The sequence below is a fragment of the Podarcis pityusensis genome (genome assembly GCF_964106645.2).
Source record: "Podarcis pityusensis genome assembly, chromosome: 6".
Taxonomy (NCBI): Eukaryota; Metazoa; Chordata; class Lepidosauria; order Squamata; family Lacertidae; genus Podarcis; species Podarcis pityusensis.
The window spans coordinates 76,983,649-77,010,145 of record NC_138030.1 but is presented as its reverse complement, the minus strand read 5'-3'; the positions used below and the strand labels follow the sequence as shown (position 1 = coordinate 77,010,145).

General features: G+C 42.1%; 1 protein-coding gene across 1 annotated transcript; it reads left to right on the top strand.

Annotated features, from left to right (window-relative positions):
* Window positions 1–606: 606 nt before the first annotated feature.
* On the top strand, window positions 607–10,813 carry VCAM1 (vascular cell adhesion molecule 1). The gene is made up of 7 exons (XM_081010624.1): window positions 607–946; window positions 2,374–2,652; window positions 4,048–4,368; window positions 5,634–5,900; window positions 6,535–6,801; window positions 7,102–7,446; window positions 8,823–10,813. The coding sequence occupies exons 1-7, from the start codon at window positions 889–891 to the stop codon at window positions 8,981–8,983; spliced, it is 1,698 nt and encodes a 565-aa protein (XP_080866750.1). The 5' UTR covers window positions 607–888; the 3' UTR covers window positions 8,984–10,813.
* Window positions 10,814–26,497: the final 15,684 nt, after the last annotated feature.

The following is a 26,497-nucleotide window of genomic DNA, read 5'->3' as shown; positions in this document are numbered from 1 at the left end:
ACACTTTTTCACACAGCGGGACGCGGGGGGTGCTATGGGTTAAACCACAGAGCCTAGGACTTGCCGATCAGAAGGTCGGCGGTTCGAATCCCCACGACGGGGTGAGCGCCCGTTGCTCGGTCCCAGCTCCTGCCAACCTAGCAGTTCAAAAGCACCTCAAAGTGCAAGTAGATAAATAGGTACCACTCCGGCAGGAAGGTAAACGGTGTTTCCGTGCGCTGCTCTGGTTCACCAGAAGCAGCTTAGTCATGCTGGCCACATGACCTGGAAGCTGTACGCCGGCTCCCTCAGCTAATAAAGCGAGATGAGCGCCGCAATCCCAGAGTCGGTCACGACTGGACCTAATGGTCAGGGGTCCCTTTACCTTTACCTAATGCTTTTTCTTCACCATTTCCCCCCAGTAGTACGAGCCCTAAAATTCCTTCCTGTTAGATTTTCATTTTTCTCCTGCACTTAAATTTATTTGCTCTTCCTTTCTCTCTCTCTTCCTCCCCCCCCAACTCCCTTCTTGACAGAGAACCTCTTGTTTTTCTTTCATGCTGTTGTCAGGGGTTTTTTTTTTGTGAGAAAGCAATAGAGGGAGCCAAGCCCAGGGAGCGACTCCAAGTCCACTCCTCACTGAGGGAGGTTTCACTTTTCACTCTTGCTTTATGGGGTTTCCAGGCATGGAAATTCCAACTTTGTCTTGCCCTCCTCACCCCTTCCCCACAGCCAACCCCTCCTTCACTGTATATAAAAAGAAAGAGATAGAGTTTCCTCACACTGCTTTCCCTCTCAGAGCCAATACTTCCAAAAGCCTCGGCTTTCACTTCAGAAGGAGCAGCATCAAGGTTTTGAGACTGGTTTCCTTTTCCCTCTCGATATCAGTTTAAGACGAAAGGCAGCCAAATGTCAAGAGGAACTTCGTCAGCGTTGACGGCGCTTTTACTTATGGCTGTCCTAACTTGTGAGTTGTGTGCTTTGCTTTGGTATTTTTCAGGAGGCGGGAATTCTGTGCTTTTAGAGATATACTAACATTGCTATCTGTTGAGTTTCGGCTTTGCCTACCCACCGTGCCCTTCACTTCAGAAAATAAACATACAGTTGTAGTTTGTTTGATGTGAGGCATGTTTTTAAAAATTGCATGCTCAGTCTAGTAGTATGAGACACTTAAACTGTTACCTTATAAATGAATGGTTCCAGGAAAATAGCATCACCTGTGCAAAGAAGAAATTTCAATGATAAATCTAAATTGTTTAGGTGCAGAAGAAGCCCCTTAATAAGGGGGTAGTCCTAATCCTTATTTGGGAGTACAATCTGCAGTGGAACTTATTTCTGAGTAGGGATGGATCAGTCCATTTTGGTTATCCCTGTTTATCATTTTTCCAGTTATCCACATTTTGCATTTTAGTGTGAATTTCTGTTTTAACTAACATATGCATTGTTGCAAGCAATTAAGTTCTTTTCACCAATATATTAATTATTATGCACACTTTCCCACAAAATATTCATTTTTTTGTTCGGTGAACTGTATTGCAAAATTCAAGTAAGTGTGAATTTTGAAGGAGAGCTGCATGCATTTTTGTTTTGGAAAGCGTGAATTTGCTTCAGCTTTAAATGTGAACGAAACAAAATTTCTCCTCCATCCCTGCTCCTGAGAATTAGTGACTTCATGCATAAGATTGTGCTGACAGTCTGATCCTGCCTGTGTTTACTCATAAATAGCACAAATTCTTTCCCCTGAATTCAGTAAGACTTACTTGAAGTAGGTAGCCATGTCTGTTAAAAATGTCTACTCAGAGGTAAGTCCTAGTGAATTGAATTAAGAATGTCTACTCAGTAGTAAGTCCTATTGAAAGTGGGGTTAGGATTGCAGCCTAAATCTTGCTGAGTTCAATGGGGCATATTCCCAGCCAGGTAATTTTACATTGGAATTCCTGCCCAAGTACTTATGTACAGATCATGCAATTTTAGAAATGCTGTTGCAGTTGTATGCAAAATCAATTTGTGTATTAAACAGGTCAAGTGAAATGAATTAAACAAGGCCTTTGGGGCAATAATTCACCTGCTGTCGGCTGTTCAAAGCAGTTGGTGACAGGTGGATCTTAGGTCGCCAGCAAGCATAAACTTGTATAGGTTTATAAACTGTCACAATTGTAGATTTAACCCCAGACATCTGAAACTCAGTACAGTATTTGCTTAGACAGTTGTGTGTCCTTGCTTGGCAGAATGTGCCATTGAATTCAATGGGGTGTGGACTGGAGATGACTTGTTGAGAATAGACAATCTGACGGATTTAGATATTGCCTATATGGTGGGGGATGCCATTAGAGGAAAATATAAAGCCTAACTGAATTAAAGAGATTGACCCTGTTTCTTTCCCTCTTTTTTCAGCTAAAGCTTTTGAGGTGGAGGACATTGTGCCCGGCCACCAAGTTGCCGCACAGATCGGTGAAGACCTGAAGCTATGGTGCAACACAACTGGCTGTGATCGCCCCACTTTTTCCTGGAGGACCCAACTTGACTTCCCGTTAGGTGCAAATGTGAGCAAATGGGGAGGAAGCAGCTCAGTCTTAACGATGAAGGTTGGCTTTGAAAACGAGCACGAATATCTCTGCAACACTAGATGCGGGGAGGTCAGGAAACAAAAGAGGGTGCAAATTGACATTTACTGTAAGTAGTATTCCTGCACAACCCTCTGAAACAATCACATTTCAACCTACTAATAACTATAATCCTTGGCGCTGGTTTGTTCTCTCTGTTTTAGTTGCACCTTGCTTTTTTCACAGTCTAGATGCAGGATTTTACATGTTCATTGTTCCACGTGCGTCTCATTTGATCTGTGCTCGTTTCTGGATTTGTTTGTTTTGCTCAAGACAACCCAAATTACAGAGAAAGGTTGCACACCAGTTTATACACTGTGAATAAATGAGTAGCATTCTCCTGGGGTGAGGGGTCTGCACCTCCTCCTCAAATAAGTTCAGTTAAGCAATTTTGGACCCACCACTGAATATGAAGTCGTTTTTAGAGGCATGAAATGTCTTTTATTAGTTTTGGCTGATCTACGACCTGCAGCCCTATCTGGACACAAAGAGCCTTGCTACCATTATAGCTCAGCTGGTTAGCGTGTGGTGCTGATAATGGCAAGGTTGCAGGTTCAAACCCCATATGAGACAGCTGCATGTTCCTGCATTGCAGGGGGTTGGACCAGATGATGCTCAGGATCCCTTCCAATTCTACAGTTCTATGATCCTTGCTCTAATAACCTCCCACTTCCAACACTGCAATGATTTATATGTGAGGTTGCCCATTAGATGGCCCTGAGTTCTAGTATTGTGAGAGAGGAAGAAAAAACTTCCCATTACCTGCTTTCTCTGCAGCGTGCATTAACATACTGAATAGGCTGTGTTGAACAAAATCTCAATGGAAATCCTTCTTAAGCCTCATTGAAGTGAGCAGGAGGTCAAGCTCTTGAAGAGTTTCCAATTGAATATTGTCAGTGAGGGGGGACGATTCCCCAGTACAATGGTACCTTGGTACTCGAATGGCTTGGTTCCCGAATGCCGAAAACCCAAGAAGTAAGTGTTCCGGTTTGCGAACTTTTTCGGAAGCCGAACGTCCTGCAGCCAATCAGAAGCCATGCCTTGGTTTTCGAATGGTTTCAGGTGTCGAACAGACTCCCGGAACGGATTAAGTTCAAGAACCAAGGTCCCACTGTACAGATGGAGCCATTATAATTTAAAACACATTGTAGAAATCTTCCGTGTTGCTTTCTAAATACACGGAAGCAAGTGGGTCCTTCATATTTTGATGCAGCTGAATGAGTACCGGTACTTGTTCAACAAACATGCAGAATTTGGAAAGTTCTTTCTGTCAGGGAAGAATTCGCGTATGAAAACCCCCTCACTGCTGCTTCAGTTTTCCTTCAGCCGTGATAGGTCTTAACTTGAGAAGTAGATCATACTCAAAACACCAGAAACCTGAATCTAGGGTGTGTGCACAACATGCAGACATTCCACTTTGAGCCCCTCTCGAGTAACCTTTTCTCCTTCTGTGTCCTATTTCTAGCATTCCCCAGTGATCCTGTTATAGAGATCAGCCAGCCGCTTATTCTGGGGGAACCAGCCACTATCACCTGCCGTGTTCCTAAAGTGTATCCCTCTTATCGGCTGGAGATCTACTTGGAGATAGAAGGGGAGGTTCGTCAGATGACAGAGTTTTCCCGAGAACCCCTTAACAAATCTGTCAAGATGAAAAGTGCGAGCATGACGTTTACTCCCAGTGAAGAAGATAATGGGAAAGAAGTCACATGCAGAGCTGAACTGCCAATTGATGAGATGGAGTTTGAGCCCAAGGCGAGGAAAACAACACAAATACTGCAGGTTAACTGTAAGTAAATTGAGACAATTGGTCTTCAGGGATACATTATATGTACAGGAGAGAATCAAGACCTAGGGTGCAGCACTGATTAATTATCCCATCAGCAGCAGCAGCAGCATCATCAGTGTGGATGTGACTTAGTTTTCATTTTTACACACTGTAAAGGTAAAGGTAAAGGTACCCCTGACCATTAGGCCCAGTCACAGATGACTCTGGGGTTGCATTCTCATCTCGCTCTATAGACTTTGGGAGCCAGCGTTTGTCTGCAGACAGCTTCCGGGTCATGTGGCCAGCATGACTAAGCCACTTCTGGCGAACCAGAGCAGTGCACGGAAATGCCGTTTATCTTCCCGCCAGAGCAGTACCCATTTATCTACTTGCACCTTGACGTGGTTTCGAGCTGCTAGGAGCTGGGACCGAACAACGGCAGCTCACCCCGTTGCGGGGATTCAAACCGCCGACCTTCTGATCAGCAAGCCCTAGGCTCTGTGGTTTAGACCACAACACCACCCATGTCCACTGTAGTGTGTGACAAATTTAGTGACACAGGGGAACAACCTTGCTGAAAAAAGGCCTGTTGGGTTAATAATACAGTGGTACCTCGGGTTACAAACACTTTGGGTTACAGACTCCACTATCCTGGAAGTAGTTAAGAACTTTACCTCAGGATGAGAACAGAAATCGCGTGTCAGCAGCAGAGCAGCAGCGGGAGGCCCCATTAGCTAAAGTGGTACCTCAGGTTAAGAATGGTTTCAGGTTAAGAACGGACCTCCAGAACGAATTAAGTTCGTAACCAGAGGTATGACTGTAATAATAGATCTATCCCATTTTGGCTCTTGATTTGGCCGTTGTTTAATGTAAACCACTTGCTGGTTTTTACTACAATTAAGCAATGAGTACATTTTGATAAGTAAAGAAAATAAATAAACCATATGGAAGCAATAATACATACGGATCAATTTCCTCTGAGAGACACTAATGCTTTGTGACACACGAAGTAGATCTTTTGGCACTGGCTGCAAAAGGAAAATTAAAACTGGAAAGAGTTAGATGATATTGCTATGATCTATTTTGGAGATGCAGAAATTTAATCTGATTTTTCTTTCCTCTATATTATTGGTATTGGTTGTATTGTTGCTATGTTTGAATTTTGTACACTATAATGTAATGGTCAGAGCTTTTGGCTAGCACAATAAACTTACTGAACTGAATGAAAACATTTAACAACGTACACTAATGACAGGCTTGCAACGTGGTTATGTCTCCTCTCGTAGATGCCCCCAGACTTCCAGACTTCTCCATCCTTCCTGCTGGGTCAGTTAAGGAAGGAGAAAGTGTTACTTTGCAGTGCTTTGCAAAGGGCAACCCTGCTGCCAAGGTCACCATAAGGAGGAAATCAGCCAGTGAAAAAGTGGTCCTTGATAGCAAGGATGGAGTCATCCACATCCCTAGAGTGACTCCTGATGATGTAGGAGACTACGAGTGTGAAGCAGAGAATGAGTTTGGGAAAGTCAAAAGGGCAGAAACACTAAGTGTGGAATGTAAGTTTGAATAAATAAGCAATACTTAGCATCTATTTTATTTATTTGTTATTTACTCAATGAATTTATATGCTGCCTTTCTCCTGAGGCACCCAAACTGAGTTTTAGAGCTCTCCAGTTTTGCGATTCGCCTATTGACTCTCTGGCAGATAAAAATAAAAACACAAACGAACACAAACAGCCCTCTCCCCAAGTCCTCTCTTCCTTCTTACAGGGCAGATGGTGTCTGTTGGCCCTGGAAGAGGGTGGACTTTGTATCTCTGCCTGCCCCGCTCTCTGCCTTCTCACAGTGCAGAACGGTGTTGGTATTACATTTCTGAGTGCCGTTGCCCTGTAAGACAGGTCAAGACTGACCAAGCGCCCGTCTTCTTGCCTTCAGATGTGTTTAGCAGAAGACCTTCGCGTTCTGGAAAGCGCTGATGTTAGCATAAGCTGCTTCGTGAAAGCTTTCGCTTTGAAGAGTGTGGTATAAATAACTGAAATAGATAAATGAAAAAACAAATCTCCATATTCCAGCTGTGGGGCTAAGGTTGTGAGGTTTGTCTTAAGACCAGCCAGGGTATCTGCAGAACACACCTCACATCTTTCATCAAGGCTTGGATAAAGTGCATCCTTTTTGCATTTTGTTTTCTAGATGGACCAAGGAATACAAGGATTGTCGCTGTGCCTTCTAGCACAGTGAAGGAAGGAGACACCGTAACTCTGACTTGTTCCACCTATGGGAGTCCCACCCCAGAGGTTTTCTGGAAAAAGCAGCTTTTGAACGGAGGCTCTCGGCTCATTTTGGAAGCTGCTACTTTAACCATAAAAGCCGTACAGGCAGAAGCTATGGGACTTTATGAGTGTGAAGCAGTTAACGTGGCTGGGAAAGAAAGCACGACTGTGGAAATAATTGTTCAAGGTAAATAAAGGTTTACAGCGAAACATGTTCAGCTTTTATTTCTAGGGCCAGATTGTGTGCTCTTCACTTTTGGTTAAGGGCAGAGATGAAATTAACTTGCCTGCTAAATCCTTCTCTTCAGTTTTTAATGCTGGAATACTCTCCAGCTCTGAATGCTCAAATGTTTGCCAAATATCTGAAAAGTTGAGATTTGTATGTGATTCTTGATTTCAACATTTGACAGTATTTGCACAGTGTAACTCAACCTTTTTATCTGGATTGCTTATGAATGCCACTAAATATATCCCCCTTTTTCTTCAGTCTTGTCACCCTCTACTCCAGAAATGTCACATTCTACTCCAGAATTGTCACCAACTGCTTCAGAATTGTCACCCTCCACTCCAGAATTGTCACCCTCCACTCCAGCATTAACAGATCAAACTGAAACTGTTACTGAGGTGGAAGATTTCACTATTAAGAGCACAACCTATAATACTCAACATCAAGTGACTGACAGCAAAGGGGATGATCCGGAAAAGGAAACTTCCCTCACCACAAATGGAAGAATCTTTACAACGTATACAGCATCCAGAAACAATACAATCACGTATGCAGTGAAAGTTGATGATATTGGAAACAGTACAGAAGAGGACAAAATAGTCAAAGGTAAGTAATTCACTGCCCCTCCCCAACTATTGTATCGTCACACCAGAGATGTGGCAATCATGGGAGTTGTAGTCAATCAATACCTGAGTTAGCCAGAGAGCTAACTACAGTCATACCTCGGGTTGAAGTAGCTTCGGGATGAATATTTTTGGGTTGCGCTCCACGGTGACCCAGAAGTAACGGAGCATGTTACTTCTGGGTTTCGCCGCTTGCACATGCGCAGACGCTCAAAATGACGTTACACGCATGCGCGGAAGCGGCGAAACGCGACCCGCGCATGTGCAGTTGCGTGTTACGTTCGCTTCAGGATGTGAATGGGGCTCCGGAACGGATCTCGTTCGCATCCAAAAGTACCACTGTCCTTAGTTGCAGTATAAGCTCTAGGTGGTTTACAAGAAATATTAGGATCCTCAATAAAAATAGATTAAAACTAATAATAAAAATAAAAATGAAGCATGATACCCGAACAACATCCAAGTGTCGGGATGTGCTCGTCTGAACAAAAAATGTTTTGAAGACATGCCGAAAAGAGTACAGCAAAACTGACAAAGAAGTTAAACCATGGGAAATAATTTAAGGGAGGAAAAACAGAAATACCATGTCTTCGGCAACAGTTTGGGTGTTTTATTATGTCTCTTTACTCAAGAAGATCTAGCAGTGGAAGAAACTGTCCATTTTGGTTCTCTCCGTTTCTCCAGTTTTCAGTCTTAAATTCAGTTTTCCACATTTTGCAGCAATTTGTGTGTTTGTGTTTTTTAAAAGAAATCCACAAGAAAATTCATCACCATTTTAGCATGAATTTCTCTTAGCAAACACTTTTTTGCTTGCACTTTTAATGTGCACATTTTTGCAAGCAATTTGCATTTTTGTATGTTATTTTTACTAATACCTTCATTTCTATGCACACTTTTGACCTAGCCTATCCATTTTTGTCAATATTATTTACATCACAATATTCGGATAGGTGTGGATTTTGAAGGATTCATATTGAACATATTGTTTCAGAAAGTGCAAATTTTGTGGATTTGACTTATAAAGGTGTACCAAATTGAATTTTTCCTCCATCCCTAACAATGATGCAAACAATTGAGTTGGAGGAGGGAGCAAGAGTGATGTTAAATTCAGAAGGGAAGGGAATTATTTTGTTAGAACAGAGCTAACCAACATGGAACACTTTGCATGATGTTGGACTACAACTCCCATCAGCCAAAGCAAGCGTGACTAAAGGTCAGGGATGATGGGAGTTGTAGTCCAACATCATCTGTAGGGCAGTACATTGGCTACTCTGTGTGAAGGTATATCGTCTTTAAGGTAGCACTACTGATATAATAACTCAACTTCACTCAACTTCTTTATCTTCCCCCCGATTTCCGCAGAGAGAATAGAAGAGCCAGATTACGTGACTCCTGTGATCATTGCTGTTTCTTCGTTAGCAACGGCGGCTGGGCCCATGGCAGCCCTATTGATTTACATTTTTCGAAAGGCAAAAATCAACAGATCCTACAGCCTGGTGAACTCCCTGAAACCAAAAGTATAAACAGAGCAAGAGTAACCGCACGTTTTCTGCAAGATTAACAGAGGTGGATAATGTTGTGCATTGCTTTGATGAACTTCCTCATCATAACTCAATGTGATAAACCAAAAATACGCACTTTCGTGAGAATCACCATGGTGTAGCTGTTAAGTGTGTTGGGCTAGGAATGGGGAGACCCAGGTTTGTCCCTACGCAGCCGTTAATCTTGCTGGGCTCCCTGAGGTCAGTCACTCCCTCAAGCTAACCTACCTCACAAGGTTGTTTTAGTGAGAAAATGGGGATGAGGCTATGGGTGCTGTCCTGAGATTCTTAGTGGAAGGACAAGGTATCTGAAGAAGTGTGAAGGCACACAAAGGCTTATACCAAAAACAAACTTAGTTGGTCTCTAAGGTGTCACTGGACAATTATTATTATTTTTAATATATACTTCGACTGTGTCAGACCAACACGGCTACCTACCTGAAGGTTTTAAAATGTGATATATACAGCTTCACATCTTTTGGTAGCTAAGTTAAGGGATCTGTGGGCAATGGCAGACTGTGGGGTTTCAAATTTCAGCACCATAATTTCATTCTACATCATAGTTGTGGTGCCCCCGAAGCTCTGCACCCAGTGGAACTGAACCACTCAGGCACCCCTAAATCCACCTCTGTCTGCGGGGCAGATGTTACCTATCAATAAAAGGTCAATCGCTTGCTTTCGAACTGCCTTCACAGAAGGAAATCCTGGAAGCATTAGACCATCCTTAGAAATAGCGTATATTTTATAAAGTCACAGATCTGAGGGGGAAATGCCCAAACTTGCCATGGCCCTATTAGTTCTGTGCCAAAGCATTTCCTTCCACATATAGCGGAATAATTGCCGGATGGTTCAGAAAGCAAGATTGGTGAGTTTGTATTATTACAGAGTGTGGGGTTCCCCGCCCCTCTAATCCAACTGAAGTTAGGGATTTTAAAGACCCACTGATTTCAGTGGAGGTTATTTTAAAAGACACGGTTAATCTTTCCATTGAAATAAACTGTACTTCTTACAGTTGGGCAGATCCACACCACACATTTGAACTAACGTGACATCGTGTCTGTATACATACCCAATCCTTTCCGTCATTTTCAGCAATGCAATCTGGTAGTTTCACGAACCTACAGCAGTGTAAAGTGAAGTTCTTTGAGAAAGACTAGGTGGAACTCTTAACATGTTCCTCAGCACCCATGCCAGGAATCTGGGGAGGGGGGAGCTGCAACAGTTAAGCTTGTTTAAAACTGTCACAACATGGTAGTGTGTAGACAATGTTCTGTGACGTCAATCTCTATGACTGAATAAAACTAAGGCTGCGATCCTATGCATGCTTCATAGGGCATATTTATCTGAATAAATATGCTTATGATCACATGGCAGAACGTCCTCCACTCATATTAAGTGGAGTTCAAAACATGTGTTGTCTCCCTAAATTCTAACTACAAAACAACAAAACTGACTTTTAATGTCTACTTTGAAGGACGCTCTCAACTGTAATTTTACAAAAATTAGCTTGTACAATAGCACTCATGAAATTCATTCCCAGTGGAGTGATGATATGTCCTTCTGAAAAGATTTTCGACACCCTCACCTGCAATTTCATGTTCTTGGTACTTTTACGTCTTGCACAGTATTATTTAAATCTGTTTGTAGTAACAAAGTTTTTTTATCCTGTGAATAGAATATTCGTGTTTACATTACCTCCGCTCCCATTTGTAAAATGTTGTTCTGCTAAACAGCAACGTAGCCGAAGTTCTGTAGCTAGTTGATGTGTTATTATTACCTTTGTAAATAAATGTCCTTTTCCTTGCTTTGTAAGGGTTGCTGTTTTTCTTTTGGCCCTTGCGAGATTTCGTAGAATTGTTTAGTTGTTTGCTGTAAACCGGGGACAAGGAACCCGTAGCCTTCCAGATGTTGTCGGACTCCAATTCCCATCAGCCCCAGCAACCATAGCCAAAGCCCAGGGAGGATGGAAGTTGTAGTTCAGTAACATCTGTGGAGCCCAAGGTGCCCCAGCTCTGCTGTAAACCTTGGTTTGCTTAACTACACCTGACTTCAGCACTGCAGCTCTCTCAGTCAATGGAAATTAGCTAGTAGGACTAGGAACTAATGGATGTTGCCCCACAAGGTGTCTGTCTACTTTAGCAGTGGCAGTTGTGCTAATGTAATTGACAGTGTGAGCCTAGGGTGTGAAGGATGGACTGTCTGAAAAGAACATTGGAGGGTGGTGGATGAGAAATTTCACAGCGGCCTTTCAGACGACCAATAGTCTGCAGGATTTTTTCCAGGTTGAGGGCAAAATACATACCGTACATACAAAACTAGTGTTTGAGAACAGACTACCATTTCTGGTAAATTCCAAGCTAGGTAGACGTGGCCTCTGAGAAACTTGTATACCATCTCTACTCCTCTGTTGTTTCATGATGAGTAGACCTAACGTGTGTGATTGTATCTTGCCAATGAAACTTTTAATCTCGCTTCTGGCTCCCATCAACCCGCTCTAGCCCTTGATTAATTGCACCGCTGATGCAATCAACTTCAACTTGCATTTCCCCAAATGGCAAGAGCAGCATGAGAAGGGATTGCTACACTGCTAAGTGGTCATAATTTCTGCATCCCATGCCACCCCCAGTAAAATGGATATAACAATATTGGGCTTCTTTGCAGAGCTGCCATAACCCACACTCTCTCGATACAACCCCCATTCCTGCTTATATCCCACTTTTTCTTCCCAAGGAAATAACCAACTTGATGTCCCCATTTTCACTTTTATTTTTACAATGATGAGAGCTCTCTCTCCCTGGGATGATCCTATGGCCATTGGGGAGTGCTTCTGAATATTCTCCTATGAAATATTGGCATTGGCAGGGAATTTTTTTAACATTAACAAATTAAATATTAAAGTTTACAATATTTAATAAATTTTGAGTAAGACCCAAGTAGGAAGACCACTTTCTGCTTTGGAAAAGAAACAGTATTTCCATATGAGCCTTTTGCTCTTATCATTTTTGGCCAGTGACTACAGGGTTGGAATGTCTTACAGCAATTGTGTGATTCTTGGGCTTATGACTGCTAGTCTAAGTACATTAGCCAGGTCAACAGCAACCATTCCGCAGATTAGGAATCCTTGATCCAACTTCCCCCTTCCCCAGTAAGCACATAACCTCTTCTAGGAAAGCTTCTCTTCTGCCAAGATTCCAGCATTGATTCTCAGCAGCTTTTGACATATCCCTTCATGCAAACATTTGATAGTTTGTTTAGAAAGAGAGGAATGCAACCACTTTTTGAAAATGGTTTGCTGTTTCTGCTCTACTGATGCCATGTCACGTACACAGAAAAAGCTGGCAAGGGCTCCTCCAGATGGGTCTAATTTTATACATTCAATTTGAAGTTAGATTGGTGTTAAATTGCCCTTATTATTTCAATCAATGCAACAAGGATCCTCACAAATGTCTTAAGGCAGTGGTGTCTTAAGAAATATGGCAGAGAGGGAAGGAACATGGGAAGGAACTGTATTTCAGCTTTTGTCCAAAGGCTACCCTAAAACCACATGGTAGGATGAATAAGACTGACCTTTCCACTACGACTAAAGATGCGGGTGGCTCTGTGGTCTAAACCATGGAGCCTCTTGGGCTTGCCGACCAGAAGGTCGGTGGTTCAAATCCCCGCAACAGTGTGAATTCCCGTTGTTCTGTCCCAGCTTCTGCCAACCTAGCAGTTCGAAAGCATGCCAGTGCAAGTAGATAAATAGGTACCACTGCAGCGGGAAGGTAAACGGTGTTTCTGTGCTCTCTGGTTTCCATCCCGGTGTTCCGTTGCGCCAGAAGCAGCTATGTCATCCTGGCCACATGACCCAGAAAACTGTCTGTGGACAAACGCCAGCTCCCTTGGCCTGAAAGCAAGATGAGCGCCTCAACCCCAAAGTTGCCTTTGACTGGACTTAACTGTCCAAGGGTCCTTTACCTTTTTACCGACCTTTTGTTTCAGACTTATGGTGGGTGGCTGGGTGGGTGGCTGTGTGTATTCTGCAACGTGTCACTAGTGATGGGCTTATAGCGGACCACCCATATGGACCATGCACACATCATTCTTTGTCTTTAAACTGGACAGCCCTTCAAAAAGATGGTCCTCTGTAAAGTTGGACATCTTACCATTGTTTTCTGATCTGCCTTTGCCCCCCTACAAAGTTCCTTTGCCTTCCTGAAGGCGCTGGTCCCCCAAGTGAAGGAAACCAGAAGGTGGAAATTTGCGCAACATTTCAACACTAGGATGATGGGCTGGATTTTCTAGATAGCATGTCGAACAGAGAGAATGCAGTGCAAGGAAATCTGTTCTGCATCTCTGCACGCTGTCAGTAGGAAGAGAAGCCAAGGGGGCAAAAACTGGCAGTTCTCCTATCAAGTGAAGTTCTCTACTGAATGTTTAAAATATATGATGAGAAATTGCCCAGTGGTACCATGCACTAGAAATTCATGATGCTTTTCATAATTTATAATGAAAGAGTAATTTAGAATGCTATTTAAGCCATTGCCAAGCATTTAATACCCTCCAATATTTCTCTGATGAAAATAGGGATGTTCTATTCCATACTACATAATACTAATAATTTTGTTATTTATTCCCTGCCCATCTGACTGGGTTACCCCAGCTACTCTGAGAGGTTTCCGACATATTTTTTTAAAAAACCATAATAAAATATTAAATGTTAAAAACCTTCCCTATACAGGTCTGCCTTCAGATGTCTTCTAAAGGTTTTATAGCTACTTATCTCCTTGGTTTTGGGGGGTTACATAACTCCATACCCTCCAACATTTCTCTGATCAAAATAGGGACATCCTAAGGAAAAGCAGGACATTCCGGGATCAAATCAGAAACTGGGAGACAGCTTCTGTAAGTCCAGGACTGTCCCTGGAAAATAAGGACACTTGGAGGGTCTGGTATTTTATAATATTTGCATGGAAAACATCAGCAGTTCAGAACAACTGCAGCACCATGAATTGTCAGGAAACACAACAGCAATGTTTTCTTTACATTATAACTGTCAGAGCTCTAGGAAGGCTCTACTTATGTGTTTTCCTGTGAAAGGATAGGCTCCGCCACAAAGGCTTGGCTCTGAGCAAATCCCACTTCCATAAGACATAAGAAGCTGCCTAATTGGTCCATCAATAAGAAGTCAGTCCATTGGTCCATCTAGAGCAGGGGTCAGCAAACTTTTTCAGCAGGGGACCAGTCCACTGTCCCTCATACCTTGTGGGGGGGGGGCAAACTATATTTTTGGGGGGGAAATGAATGAATTCCTATGCCCCACAAATAACCCAGAGACGCATTTTACATAAAAGGACACATTCTACTCATGTAAAAACATGCTGATTCCCGGACCATCCACGGGCTGGATTTAGAAGGCGATTGGGCCGGATCCGGCCCCCGGACCTTAGTTTGCCTACCCATGATCTAGAGCACAGTTGACATCTCTACAAGAACTGGCAGCGACTTACCAGGATTTAAGGTCCCCCAAGAGACGAAGGGAAAGGGACGCGGGTGGTACTATGGGTTAAACCACAGAGCCTAGGACTTACCGATCAGAAGGTCGCCATTCGAATCCCCGTGACGGAGTGAGCTCCCATTGCTCGGTCCCAGCTCCTGCCAACCTAGCAGTTCGAAAGCACGTCAAAGTGCAAGTAGATAAATAAGTACCGTTCCAGCGGGAAGGTAAACGGTGTTTCTGTGTGCTGCTCTGGTTTGCCAGAAGCGGCTTAGTCATGCTGGCCACATGACCCAGAAGCTGTATGCCGGCTCCCTTGGCCAAGAAAGCGAGATGAGCACTGCAACCCCAGAGTCGGCCACAACTGGACCTAATTGTCAGGGGTCCCTTTACCTTTACCTAAGAGACTAAGGGTGGTTTACAATACGAAAACACAAAAATACATACCGTAGCAACAAACGAAAACAATGACCCCCCTCCACAGCATTATTATCCCCAGGTGAAGGCCTTTACAGATGTTTAGATTATCACTAACCTGAAATTACAGCCCGGAAGCCTTCACCTGCCTCAGCTGCAACAAAACATGTCTCTCCCTTAGCAGTCTCTACAGCCACAAAAGGCGCTGCAACCTTCCCATGGTTTGACTTCACACCCAAAAGCACACTCCTCCATTGTCTCCTGAGATAGATGGACGCCAATACATTTGGAATTACAGGGCAAGATTAGTTATGATCACTTCGAGTTCAGCCTATGAAGCTTTCTTTAGCTATCCTTTTCCCCATTCTCATAAGGCCACTTGCTGTAATTGGTTGATCATCATATCTTCTTGTATGTGTGAGTTCCATGCATGCCAGAAGATTCCCATAGGTTGAACTCCTTCTCCTCTTCCCCTTCCTGGATACAAGGAGTTCTGGGGAACATTACCTGCAACGGGAAACCCCTCTTGTAGGGTGTGAATGGGTTGATTAACTAGTCCTGAGTTGATTAACTAGTACTGGGCAATGGCCAGTTTTAACTGGCGAAATAAAATTAAGGGCACACTTTTGTTTGTGTTAGGGTATTTTGGTTCTAGTGTGCATGCGAAGGAAACCGAAGAGCAACATACAAAAACTAGCTTTTTCTTCTTCACGAAATGATTGTTCACTCTTGTTTAGAAAGCAGTAAATTTCCTTTAGCATCTCAAAATGGCACCTACTGTATACCTGAACCTTGGATAATGTGCATGTTATCTAAATGAAATGGATTTGCTTGCAGATGATAAAAGGAATGGAAGATCTTTTATCATCTGTAGTCAGACCAACATTTTAATTTTATTTCAACATGTTTGGGAAGTTGGATTGTGTAGCAAACAGTTCAAAGATGAGGAAGTCCTCAAGAAAAAGATACTAATCGCAGTACATTTTGACTTATTGACAGCACTCGAGGGGACCAAATTACAGGAACAATCTAGGTCACTATAAATCTTCATCCTGAATCAAAGATCGTTTGAAAGATGTTGATTGTTCCCAGTTTTCCTATAGGAAATTCGCAGTGTGACAGAACTGGATGAAACTGATTTTAATTTACACTTTTTCCGGGCGCCTCATCCAACTGGCGGCTGAGTCATTCATACAACAATGCTTCTATGGCGACACAGAATCATAGACTATAAATATGAATTGCTTTTGTCCATGTCAAAGGGTCATCTTACCTGAAAATGAAATTGTGCTGTTGAGAGAGGAATATCAAATTGGCCAATCACATTCCTATTGTCTACTTTTACGTTCCACCAGTTTAAATGGGAAATGTTTGCAGAGATGCTGAAATTTCCCATTAAAACCAATGAGACATGCGTTTTTTAATTATTTAAATATTTTTATTAGGAATTTCAGCAAAACATTTTATTAAAAAACATATCATCCTTAATCCCCCCCATTTCCCCCTCCCCCCTCCCCATAAAGTAACCCACTCCCCCCCCCCGCCCTGACTTCCCTCAGCTCCTCTCTCTGGTTTATCAACAAACTTTATTCTCTACATGTTACAAAGTTGTATAGATCCTTAATTTTTCTGACTGGCTATTATCAATAAAAAGTTTGTGAGTGTTTATTCAAAACCTGCCAAGGAGTCTAGTTCGTTTTGTTCTTTCTTTAGGTACTTTGCAAAGGGTTCTCATTCTTCCTTAAAGTCACAGTTGTCCTTATCAGGTAGTTTATATGTCAGTTTTGCCAATTCCGCATAGTCCATCAGTTTCTCTTGCCACAGTTCTTTGGTTGTGATTTCTTCATTCTTCCATCCCTGTGCTGTTAAGATTCTTGCCGCCGTTGTCGCATACATGAAAAAGTTTTCCAATTTCCTTGGCAGGTCTTTTCCTACAATCCCTAACAGAAAGGCTTCGGGGGTTTTTTACAAATGAAAATTGGAACATTTTCTTCAATTCATTATATATCATTTCCCAGAATTTTTTAATTTTACAACAATCCCACCACATATGATAAAAGGTCCCTTCTTTTTCCTTACATTTCCAACATATATTTGAAGCAGTTTTGTACATTCTTCCTATTTGCACTGGCGTTATATACCATCTGTACATCATTTTTATATAATTTTCTTTCAACAGAGAGCAATCTGTAAATTTTAAGTCATTTTCCACAATCTTTCCCAGTCTTCAAACAGCATTTTTTAATTATTAAAGGCAAGATTTAGTTTGTTCTTTGCATAGATGGTCTGTTTCACAAGGCCTTCCAGCATCAACCTATCTGTTCATTCTGTTAATGCTCAGGAATAGGATAGTACCATACCTTCAGGGCAAGCATGATGTCACTGGGATCCAGATAATAATTTATAGTGGAACGACGTCAAAAATTAAATGAACATGGAATGCAGCTTGTTAAAACTATGAGCCAGGATCCAGCCAAAGAGAACCACTATTGACTTCTATGGGAGAGAAATAAATTCATTCTTAAGATTACCTAGATTGTAATCTGGTTTTTTGTGTGTGTTCATTTGTTTGGCCTTAATTTGCATCTTAAATTTTGATTTCCATCAGATTAATTTTACTTCTTTTCTGATCTTCTTCCTGGTGTTTTTATTGGGCCCCTACAACATGTCTGGAAGCAACAGAACGTGATATTAGTAATTTGACTTACCATATGGTTACTCTATGACCTCGTTCATTTTCTCCTACACAAATCGAGTGTGCGTGGATGTTTACTTTGGAGAGCCACTTAAAGGCTGTCTTTCCAAGACGTCTATGCTTAAGAGAGTGTCGGTGAGAAGGCTGACAGAAAAGAAGGACAAGCCTCTCTCAGTATCATATCAGAACATGCCGGAATGATGACCATGTGGTTTTGGAGCTGATACGTTTCGTTTCCAAGTGACGGAGAGCAGAGCTATCAGTGTGTAGGGGTGATGTCTATTGATCATCATGCACAAATATGATGAAGTTGCATCGCTGCAAAAAAATTATTGGGATAGAGAAGGAGCTTGGCTGCAATCCGAGGTCATTTGAAGTGCAAGGGATTTGGGCCGCCATTTTAATTAGAAACAAGATGCTACCGAAAAGCAGTGAGTGATATCTAACTAACACATCCTGTTGGCGCAAGGATTTCCATTTCTGCAGTTGGACTTTCCCCTTCCTCCTTCCTCCTTTTGTGCCTCCTCAGATTCACTCTGAAGAGTTGGGGGACCCCCTAGAATAGATTTGGGGGGTGCAGAGGAAGGGGGAAGTGGAAATCCTCGCACTGACGGGACCATGGCTTAGGGCTGCTTCTAGGCCATCAGTATTTTGGGGTTGGATTCGATCTCGTGCCACCAATTTCACTTGCGCCATACCCAATGTCACTCATCCTCCCTGCAAACAAATCCAAATTAATGTTCCTTAAAAGCCAATGCCGTCTAATCTCCCTACAAACAAATCAAGATGAATGCTCAGTAAGCAGGTCTTCTGGAAGCACCAATCTCACAGCAGTAGTCCATTTATTTGCAAATTCATCACATTTTCACACAGGTCTTTCAAAGGTTGCTTTTCGATATTCTTTTCAGCCTCACCTTCAGGGTTTACATTTGTTTGTTTGTTCGCTTGTTTCAAAAAACTCAATTAGGTTTAGAATTATAAACACCTGAGATATTGCACAGCTACCATTTGCGATTTCTGTTTCACAGCCATTATGATTAATTGTGTTGGTAGCACAGTCTTCGGAAAGTGCAAATCCCGGTTTTGAAAAATGAAATGGGAAAACGTCGGGTGAGCCAGCTGCAGTGCAGAAGACAAGCTCACGGGCAATGAATCACACTCAAGAGTTTCTCAACCTGATGATGAAAAAACCCATCACACTTCAAGTGCTTAGATTCTTAGCTGAACTATTTAAACCTGGACGCACTTGTACCAGGCATTACAGCTTTCGGTGTATGTCGTTTTCCTTTGGCTCTACACAGCGTTAACAAAGATCAGACCAACCCCCCCCCCCCCCCCAACTGAAAGCATGCAGGTCCCATGAGAAAAACCTGAGGCTGCCTACAAGTAAAACAAGTATATATCCTTTCTCTCAAGTATACAGTCACCCACTTCTGTTTTTTCATATAGTGCTGCTCTTTCTATCACAGCTGACAGAGCCAGCCTAGTAAGACCCCACCCATCTGCAGTAATAATAATAATAATAATAATAATAATAATAATAATAATAATTTATTATTTATACCCCGCCCATCTGGCTGGCCTTCCCCAGCCACTCTGGGCAGCTTCCAACAAAATATCAAAATGCAGTAATGCATCAAACATTAAAAGCTTCCCAAAACAGGGCTGCCTTCAGATGTCTTCTTATAAGTCTGACTATGGGGTTGTGGCGCCCATCTCGCTCTCAGGCTGAGGGAACCGGCGTTTGTCCACAGACAGCTTTCCGGGTCATGTGGCCAGTAGGACTAAACCACTTCTGGCGCAACGGAACACTGCAACAGAAACCAGAGCGCACGGAAACCCAGTTTACCTTCCTTATTTATCTGCTCGCAATGTTATGCTTTCAAACTACTAGGCTTGCAGGAACTGGGACAGAACAACGGGAGCTCACCCTGTTGTGCAGATTCGAACCGCTGACCTTCTGATCAGCAAGCCCAAGAGGTTTCAGTGGTTTAGACCACAGCACCACCCTACTGTTGACTGTGGAGGGTGATAGAGAACACGGACGTACCTAGGGGTTGGTCAGGTTGACCCCTGTCCAGGGCGCAGGCCCAGTGGGGGACACGAAAATTGCACCTCTCCTCTCTGGCTTGGAGTGGCTAAGAGCCCATCTGCTTGTCTACACACTCCAGGGGCTGCTCCTCCCCTAATCTGGGTGGCCGGATGAGGGGTGCAGGCTCCTTTGGGTCCCTCAGTGGAGAAATCCTATCGCTGATCTGGGCTGTCACAGCGGCCCTGCAAAGCCCCCTCCCCAGTCGGCCAGCAGCACTATTAGACATGTAAGCAGAGCACCTAGCGGGGCTCAGAGGAAAAATGGAGAGAGAGGCCAAGAGTTGCAGGAGGAGGAAAAGGGGAAGGAGGGAGGCAGAAAGGAAAGCAGGGAGGGGAGGAAGGCAGGCTGATGGAGGAGGAGAGGCAGAACTGAGCCGACCTCGGAGGCTGTGGAAGAAGTCATTGGTGGAGTGCAAAAGGCAACAAAAAGCAAACTTAATGGGTTTCTGGTCCATGGTTTCTCCCAGCTTCAGAGGTACCAATATAGCTCCTTGCCAAGAATGCAAGGGAGCTGAAATATACTCAGAGTCGAGAGTGGATTTCATGCTCTTTATTCAGCTCATAGTGGTGAGGAGGAATGGAAGTTCCCCCACAATATCTGCTTTATATACATTATTTACACAATGAGCTGCACGTGATTGGCTAATTCCGGGATTCTCCTGTAGTCCAATCAGGTTGTGGATTCACTTCCACCTGGAGCTGGATTGGGTGGCTCCTGCAGACCAATCATACTGCTGCATTGTTCTAGGGCCAATCAGAATGCTGCATTTTGGATCCTATTGTTCTAGGGCCAATCAGACTGCTGTATTTTGGATCCTATTCAACTCAGTACATAACAGGAGCCTAGGTATGCTTCTGTTGGAGACACAAGGACCAGCACACGAATGAAAGGAGGGGCGCATAAGCTTAGAGCCCAGAATACTATGAATCACTTCCTCCCTTCACACATGTGCCGTGCTGATCTGAGGATAATATTTTTTTATATAAAAAACAACAACCCCACCAGTGATTATCTATTTAAACTCCCCAGGATAAACGGTGCCAGCCAAGCAGGGGAGATCAGCTTTGTAAGAGCACATGAATACAAATCTGGAAATCGAGTTAAAAATAAGCTGTTCCCATGGGGACTAAAGGGGAGGCTGGCTCCCCCCATCTCTCTGTATTTCCCTGCCTTCTACCCTCAGGGCAAGGCAGACACCCACAGATTATCTGGAAGGGAGGCACCATCTTTGGGAGCTGGCGGACAGCGGCTCACCAAACTGCTTCTCCGAGATTGTGATCAATGTTATTCCAGCTCTATTTGTGCCATTTTGAAGTTAACAGAAAGCAGGGGAGTCTTGAAGCTTCAAGACAAGCTGCATTCAAAGACCACCAATGAAGCGCACCTCTCTGTGTAGGATTCATAGCTGTCAACTTACAGATTTGAAAATAAGGGACCAGCAGCCTCGGAAATAAGGGATCAGCAGCCAAAATAAGGGATTTTCAGAGCACAAGTATGTTCGACTTCTGAGCCCCTCCAAACCAAAGGCAGAAAGCCCAGCCAGCAGCCAAACGAAGCCTCAAGCGGTGGTTCCCACAGTGCAGCAACCCGGCAAAGGGGTTGCAGCAAGGAAAACCACCGTCACCTTTCCCCTGGGAAGCACTGAGCAAAGGCGAGTCCCCAGGCAACATGGCCGATTTGATCGGCACAAGGCATGCAAGCTCCACCCCCCAGTCGTTCTTAGACTTCTTATTGGGTGAGCAACGCAGCCAAGCAACACAGTTGGAGCCTCCCTCCTCCCTAGCTGGCAGGGAGGGAGGGAGAGGAGCTGCTTCCTTTGAAACCCGGGAAATTTAAGGGACATCATCAAGAAGGGACAGCCGTGGGACACGGCGCTGGGATAAGGGACTTTCCTGCCAAATAAGGGACGGTTGACAGCTATGGTAGGATTGCTTACGCCACCACTTCTAAGCACACACAGGTCATCCTAGAAACTGAGTTCCAGCAAGTTCTGGCTGGAAAAAAGTCGTGTGTATGCACTCAGCTATACAGCTGCAAATAAAAACGTTTTAAAGGTGTTGTAAAGTGTAATATGCAAATGTGACACTAGATGGCGACAGTGAGCTATGCAAAATTCAGTGTATTTTTCAAAACGGTTTTTTTTATTAAAAAAAAAAGCATTTCACAGCATTTTTTAATATGTGTGTAGATTCCACCTGTGTGTGTGTGTGCATTTTGCTGCACATTCTGGAAAGCAAAATGTCACTGACATTCTTCCTCTTGAGATGATCTTTCAGAAAGCACAGTCATCTTCAGCCCTCCTTGCCAAATCACCAGCTTTCAAATTTTTGTTTTTAGTGAAAATTTTAGAGTGATCTTCGTTACAAAAGAATCACGGAACGGTTTCTAAAATTCTTTTTTAAAAAACCAACACATTGTACAAAGAAAACAACAATAAGACAGCTAAAATTTATCATAAAGCCACCTCAGAAAGCAGTCACAGCTCACACACATCTGAAGGCCTTGAAAAGCCTAAATTGTTGGTGTTGGTGCTGACCTTTAAAGCCCTAAACAGCCTTGGCCCAGTATACCTGAAGGAGCGTCTCCAACCCCATCGTTCTGCCCGGACACTGAGATCCAGCGCCAAGGGCCTTCTGGCGGTTCCCTCTCTGCAAGAAGCCAAGTTACAGGGAACCAGGAAGAGGGCCTTCTCAGTAGTGGCCCCTGCCCTGTGGAACGCCCTCCCATCAGATGTCAAGGAAATAAACAACTATCTGACTTTTAGAAGACAGCCCTGTTTAGGGAAGTTTTTAATGTTTCGTGCTGTATTGTGTTTCTAATATTTGGCTGGGAGCCTCCCAGAGTGGCTGGGGGAACCCAGCCAGATGGGCGGGGTATAAATAATAAATTTATTATTATTAGGATTGCCATCTTCACTTAAAATTGTCACTTTCCTCCTGACGGCAGCATATCGGATAATGACCACCTGGACAGAATTTCAGACCAACCATGGCAAATTCTTCGAAGCGGGAATTTATTTATGATCCACCCTCGCTACTCAAGCAATATTACGGAATAACCTCTCCGCTTCCGCTGAACTCCTGCAGTGCCAGCAGCATGAAATCCAGACTGGCATGAACTATCTAGGCAAACGTAATGTACATTTATAGAGCAGAACAGAGATGTCTCATGCCTTGCGCTGAGCAGAAGGTTAATATATTCTCTACCTCTTGTTTAATCTTCTTTACCCTAATTGTTTACTGACAATATAGTTGCACTGGGATTAGCTATGATTAACTGTGCCTCTTAAGTTAATTCAGGAACTTTCAAAACGTGTGGGTTGTTTTTTTAAAAACAAGTTACTTACCAATATCAAAATGTATTGCACTTAATATTTTAATGACCAATTAATTTTCTAAACTGGGGTACAAATACACACAGCATGGACTTTGGCGAAGTTAAACTTGCTTTTTTTTATATAATTATTTTTTATTCAGTTTCCAATATACATTCCATCCGTTTTTTACGTCAGTTTCTAACATCTACCTCTTTTAGACTTCCCCCAGCCTATCCGACAATTTCCATATTATCACAATTACTCGCATTTCTTAAATTTATATTGCGCTTTAACAATCTTAGTCTTATCATCTCTTTTAAGCAACATTTCTATCAATCATTTTCACAGAGCTTCTTGAAAGCCAACAAGCGTTAATTGGTCCTCACATACATTTTTGATATACTCTGTAAATTTATTCCAGTCCTCGGTGAATCTCTGATCGCGTTGGTTCCGAATTTTCCCCGTTAATTTGTCCATTTCTGCATATTCCATCAGTTTCAATCTCCATTCTTCTCTTGTTGGCACTTCTTCCTGTTTCCATTTCTGGGCCATCAAAATTCTAGCTGCTGTCACTGCGTACCTAAATAATTTCACATCCTTTTTTTAAATTTCATTCCCTAATATTCCCAATAGAAAAGCCTCTGGTTTCTTAACAAAAGTGTATTTCAACATTTTCTTCATCTCGTTATAAATCATTTCCCAGAAACCTTTCACTTTCTTACACTCCCACCACATGTGATAAAATGTTCCTTCTTTTTCCTGACATTTCCAACATTTATTACTGACTTTATACATCTTACCAAGCTTCACTGGTGTTACGTACCATCTATACATCATTTTCATAATATTTTCTTTTATTGTAGTGCATGCAGTGAATTTCATTCCTTCTTTCCACAGTTTTATCCACTCATCAAATTGTATATTATAACCAAAATCTTTGGCCCACTGAATCATTACTGATTTTACTTCTTCATCCTTTGTATGCCACTCAAGTAATAATTTATACATTTCTGATAGAATTTTAAGATCACTATTCAAAATTTCTTGATGAAATCTAGATTTCTTTTCCTGAAAACCTCTTTCTGACATCTCTTTTTTAAACATTGCATTTAGCTGAAAATAGTGCAACCAATCATTCACATTTTCTTTAACTTCTTCATATGGTTTCAGTTTCCATTTATTACCTTCTTTGATTATCAAATTCTCATATGTAATCCATCTCCCTGTCATGTTGATCTTTTTCACACTCATTATCTCCAATGGTGATAGCCAATATGGAGTTTTAAACTCTAATAAATTTTTATACCTATTCCAAACTTCAATCAACGGTCCTCTAAAGATGTGGTTTTCAAAACCTTTATGCACTCTATTCTTTTCACACCATAAATACACGTGCCAACCGAATCTATTATCGTAACCTTCCAAATCCAACAATTCTGTGTTTTCTAACTTTATCCATTCTTTCACCCAGCAAAGACACGAAGCTTCATAATATAACTTTAAATCTGGCAGGGCAAAGCCTCCTCTATCTTTTGCATCTGTTAATATCTTAAATTTTATTCTTGGCTTCTTGCCCTGCCAGATATATCTTGATGTTATTCTTTGCCATTCTTTAAATATTGTCACACCTTTAATTATTGGTATTGTTTGAAACAGAAATAACATTTTCGGTAGCACGCTCATCTTTATCGTTGCAATTCTTCCCCATAATGATAGTTTCATTCTTCCCCACACCTCTAGGTCCCGTTTAATTTTATTCCATATTGGTACATAATTATTTTGGAACAAGTCAATACTCCTGGGAGTTAATGTGATCCCTAAATACTTAACTTTCTTTACCACATTCATCTCTGTTTGTTGCTGTATTTTTTCTATTATCTCTTGATCCATATTCTTAGCAATTATTTTAGTTTTTTTCTTATTTAACTTAAAGCCGGACACTTGACCAAAATGTTCTATCTCTTCTAGCACCTCTTTAACACTCTGCATAGGATCTTCTATAGTTATAACCAAGTCATCGGCAAATGCTTTAACCTTATATTCATTACAACCAACTGTCACACCTTTTATTTTTTCGTTATTTCTTAGTGTTCTTAGGAAGACTTCTAGGACCAAAATGAATAATAACGGGGATAAAGGACACCCTTGCCTTGTACCCTTAGTTATGGCAATATTTTCCATTATAACATTGTTAACAATTAATTTTGCTCTCTGCTCCGAATATATTGCCTTTATACCACTCAGAAAAGATTGATCCATATCCATGTATTCCAAATTCTTTAACATAAATTCCCAAGAAATATTGTCAAAGGCCTTCTCTGCATCTACAAATATCAGCATCGCTTGTTTATCCTTCCTGTTTGACAGAAGTTAAACTTGCTAGGGCAAAGGAACAAACTGTTTTTAACCGCTTATAGCGAAAGACCATCACTAACAAAATGAGGAGGAAAGACAGATTTGTCAGTTATAATAAAAAGGATAAAAACAGATCGACAGAACATAGGAGGACATTGAAACAGGAATGGCAAAACACTCATATCTCCCCCTCAGGTTTAAGGGGGAGTTATACTTACACCAATACTTACTTTAAAAAAAATTTAATTTGCTACACCAGCTTTACAGAAGTTATAACAAAATCCGCAAGGCTCAAAAATACCTCAAAAATGTAAAATGAAGACATGACCGAGGCAAAAACAAATAAGCCAGCTCCATGGGAGATATTGATGCATTTGTTTAACTCTCCAGCTCAAATCCTTTGGATTTAAAATTGCATAACTTTTGCTTGATTGTGGGCTACATGATTTGTGAAGCTACCGTAACCTCCTCTTTCCTCCGTCATGTTTATTTTGGGGTTTTTGCTTCGTTTCGTTTATGAAAGACTGTTTTATTCCTGCAAGTATTTAAGCGGCTGCAACCACACAACTTGAAGAGCTATAGCGGCAAGATTTATGGGGTGGAGAAAGGAGCAACATTGCACATTTCGCAAAATCAATCACGGAATTGTACGTCTGGCAAGGATGCCCTATAATCTAACTCAGTTTGCTGAAATATGTCCCCTTCCTTCCCAAACATTCCTGGCGTGTTAGTCTAGCAGTTAATGGAAACCAATTCAAAGACTGCCAGATTGTTTGCTAGACCAGGGATGGGCACCCCTGTCTAGGACTCCAGCTCCCATCAGCCTCAGCCAGCAGGGCCAATGATTAGGATGATGGGAGTTGTAGTCCAATGATATTCTCTTGTTAACTATGCTGTTTTAAATGTGCATTTTATATTTGACTTCACTTAACATTCTTTTCTTTTGAAATGTTTAGGAATAATATTTTTTTGGTTAACTTTGTTTGTGTTAAATATGTATTCTGTACTTGACCTCCTTTATAATGTTTTATTTTGAAATCTTTAAGATAATATTTTAGTTTCCTGTTAATTATGTTCCTTTGACTACATACTTTATATTTTATTTTCTTCAGAAATGTTTGATTCTGGATTGTTTTACTGATGTT

What these genes read in the sequence shown, in the direction of transcription:
- VCAM1 (XM_081010624.1), top strand. Translation starts at nt 889, where the DNA reads ATGTCAAGAGGAACTTCGTCAGCGTTGACGGCGCTTTTACTTATGGCT. An exon ending in GGTGCAAATTGACATTTACT is followed by an intron (nt 2,653 to 4,047) that starts GTAAGTAGTATT and finishes TCCTATTTCTAG; the next exon opens with CATTCCCCAGTGATCCTGTT. An exon ending in ACAAATACTGCAGGTTAACT is followed by an intron (nt 4,369 to 5,633) that starts GTAAGTAAATTG and finishes CTCCTCTCGTAG; the next exon opens with ATGCCCCCAGACTTCCAGAC.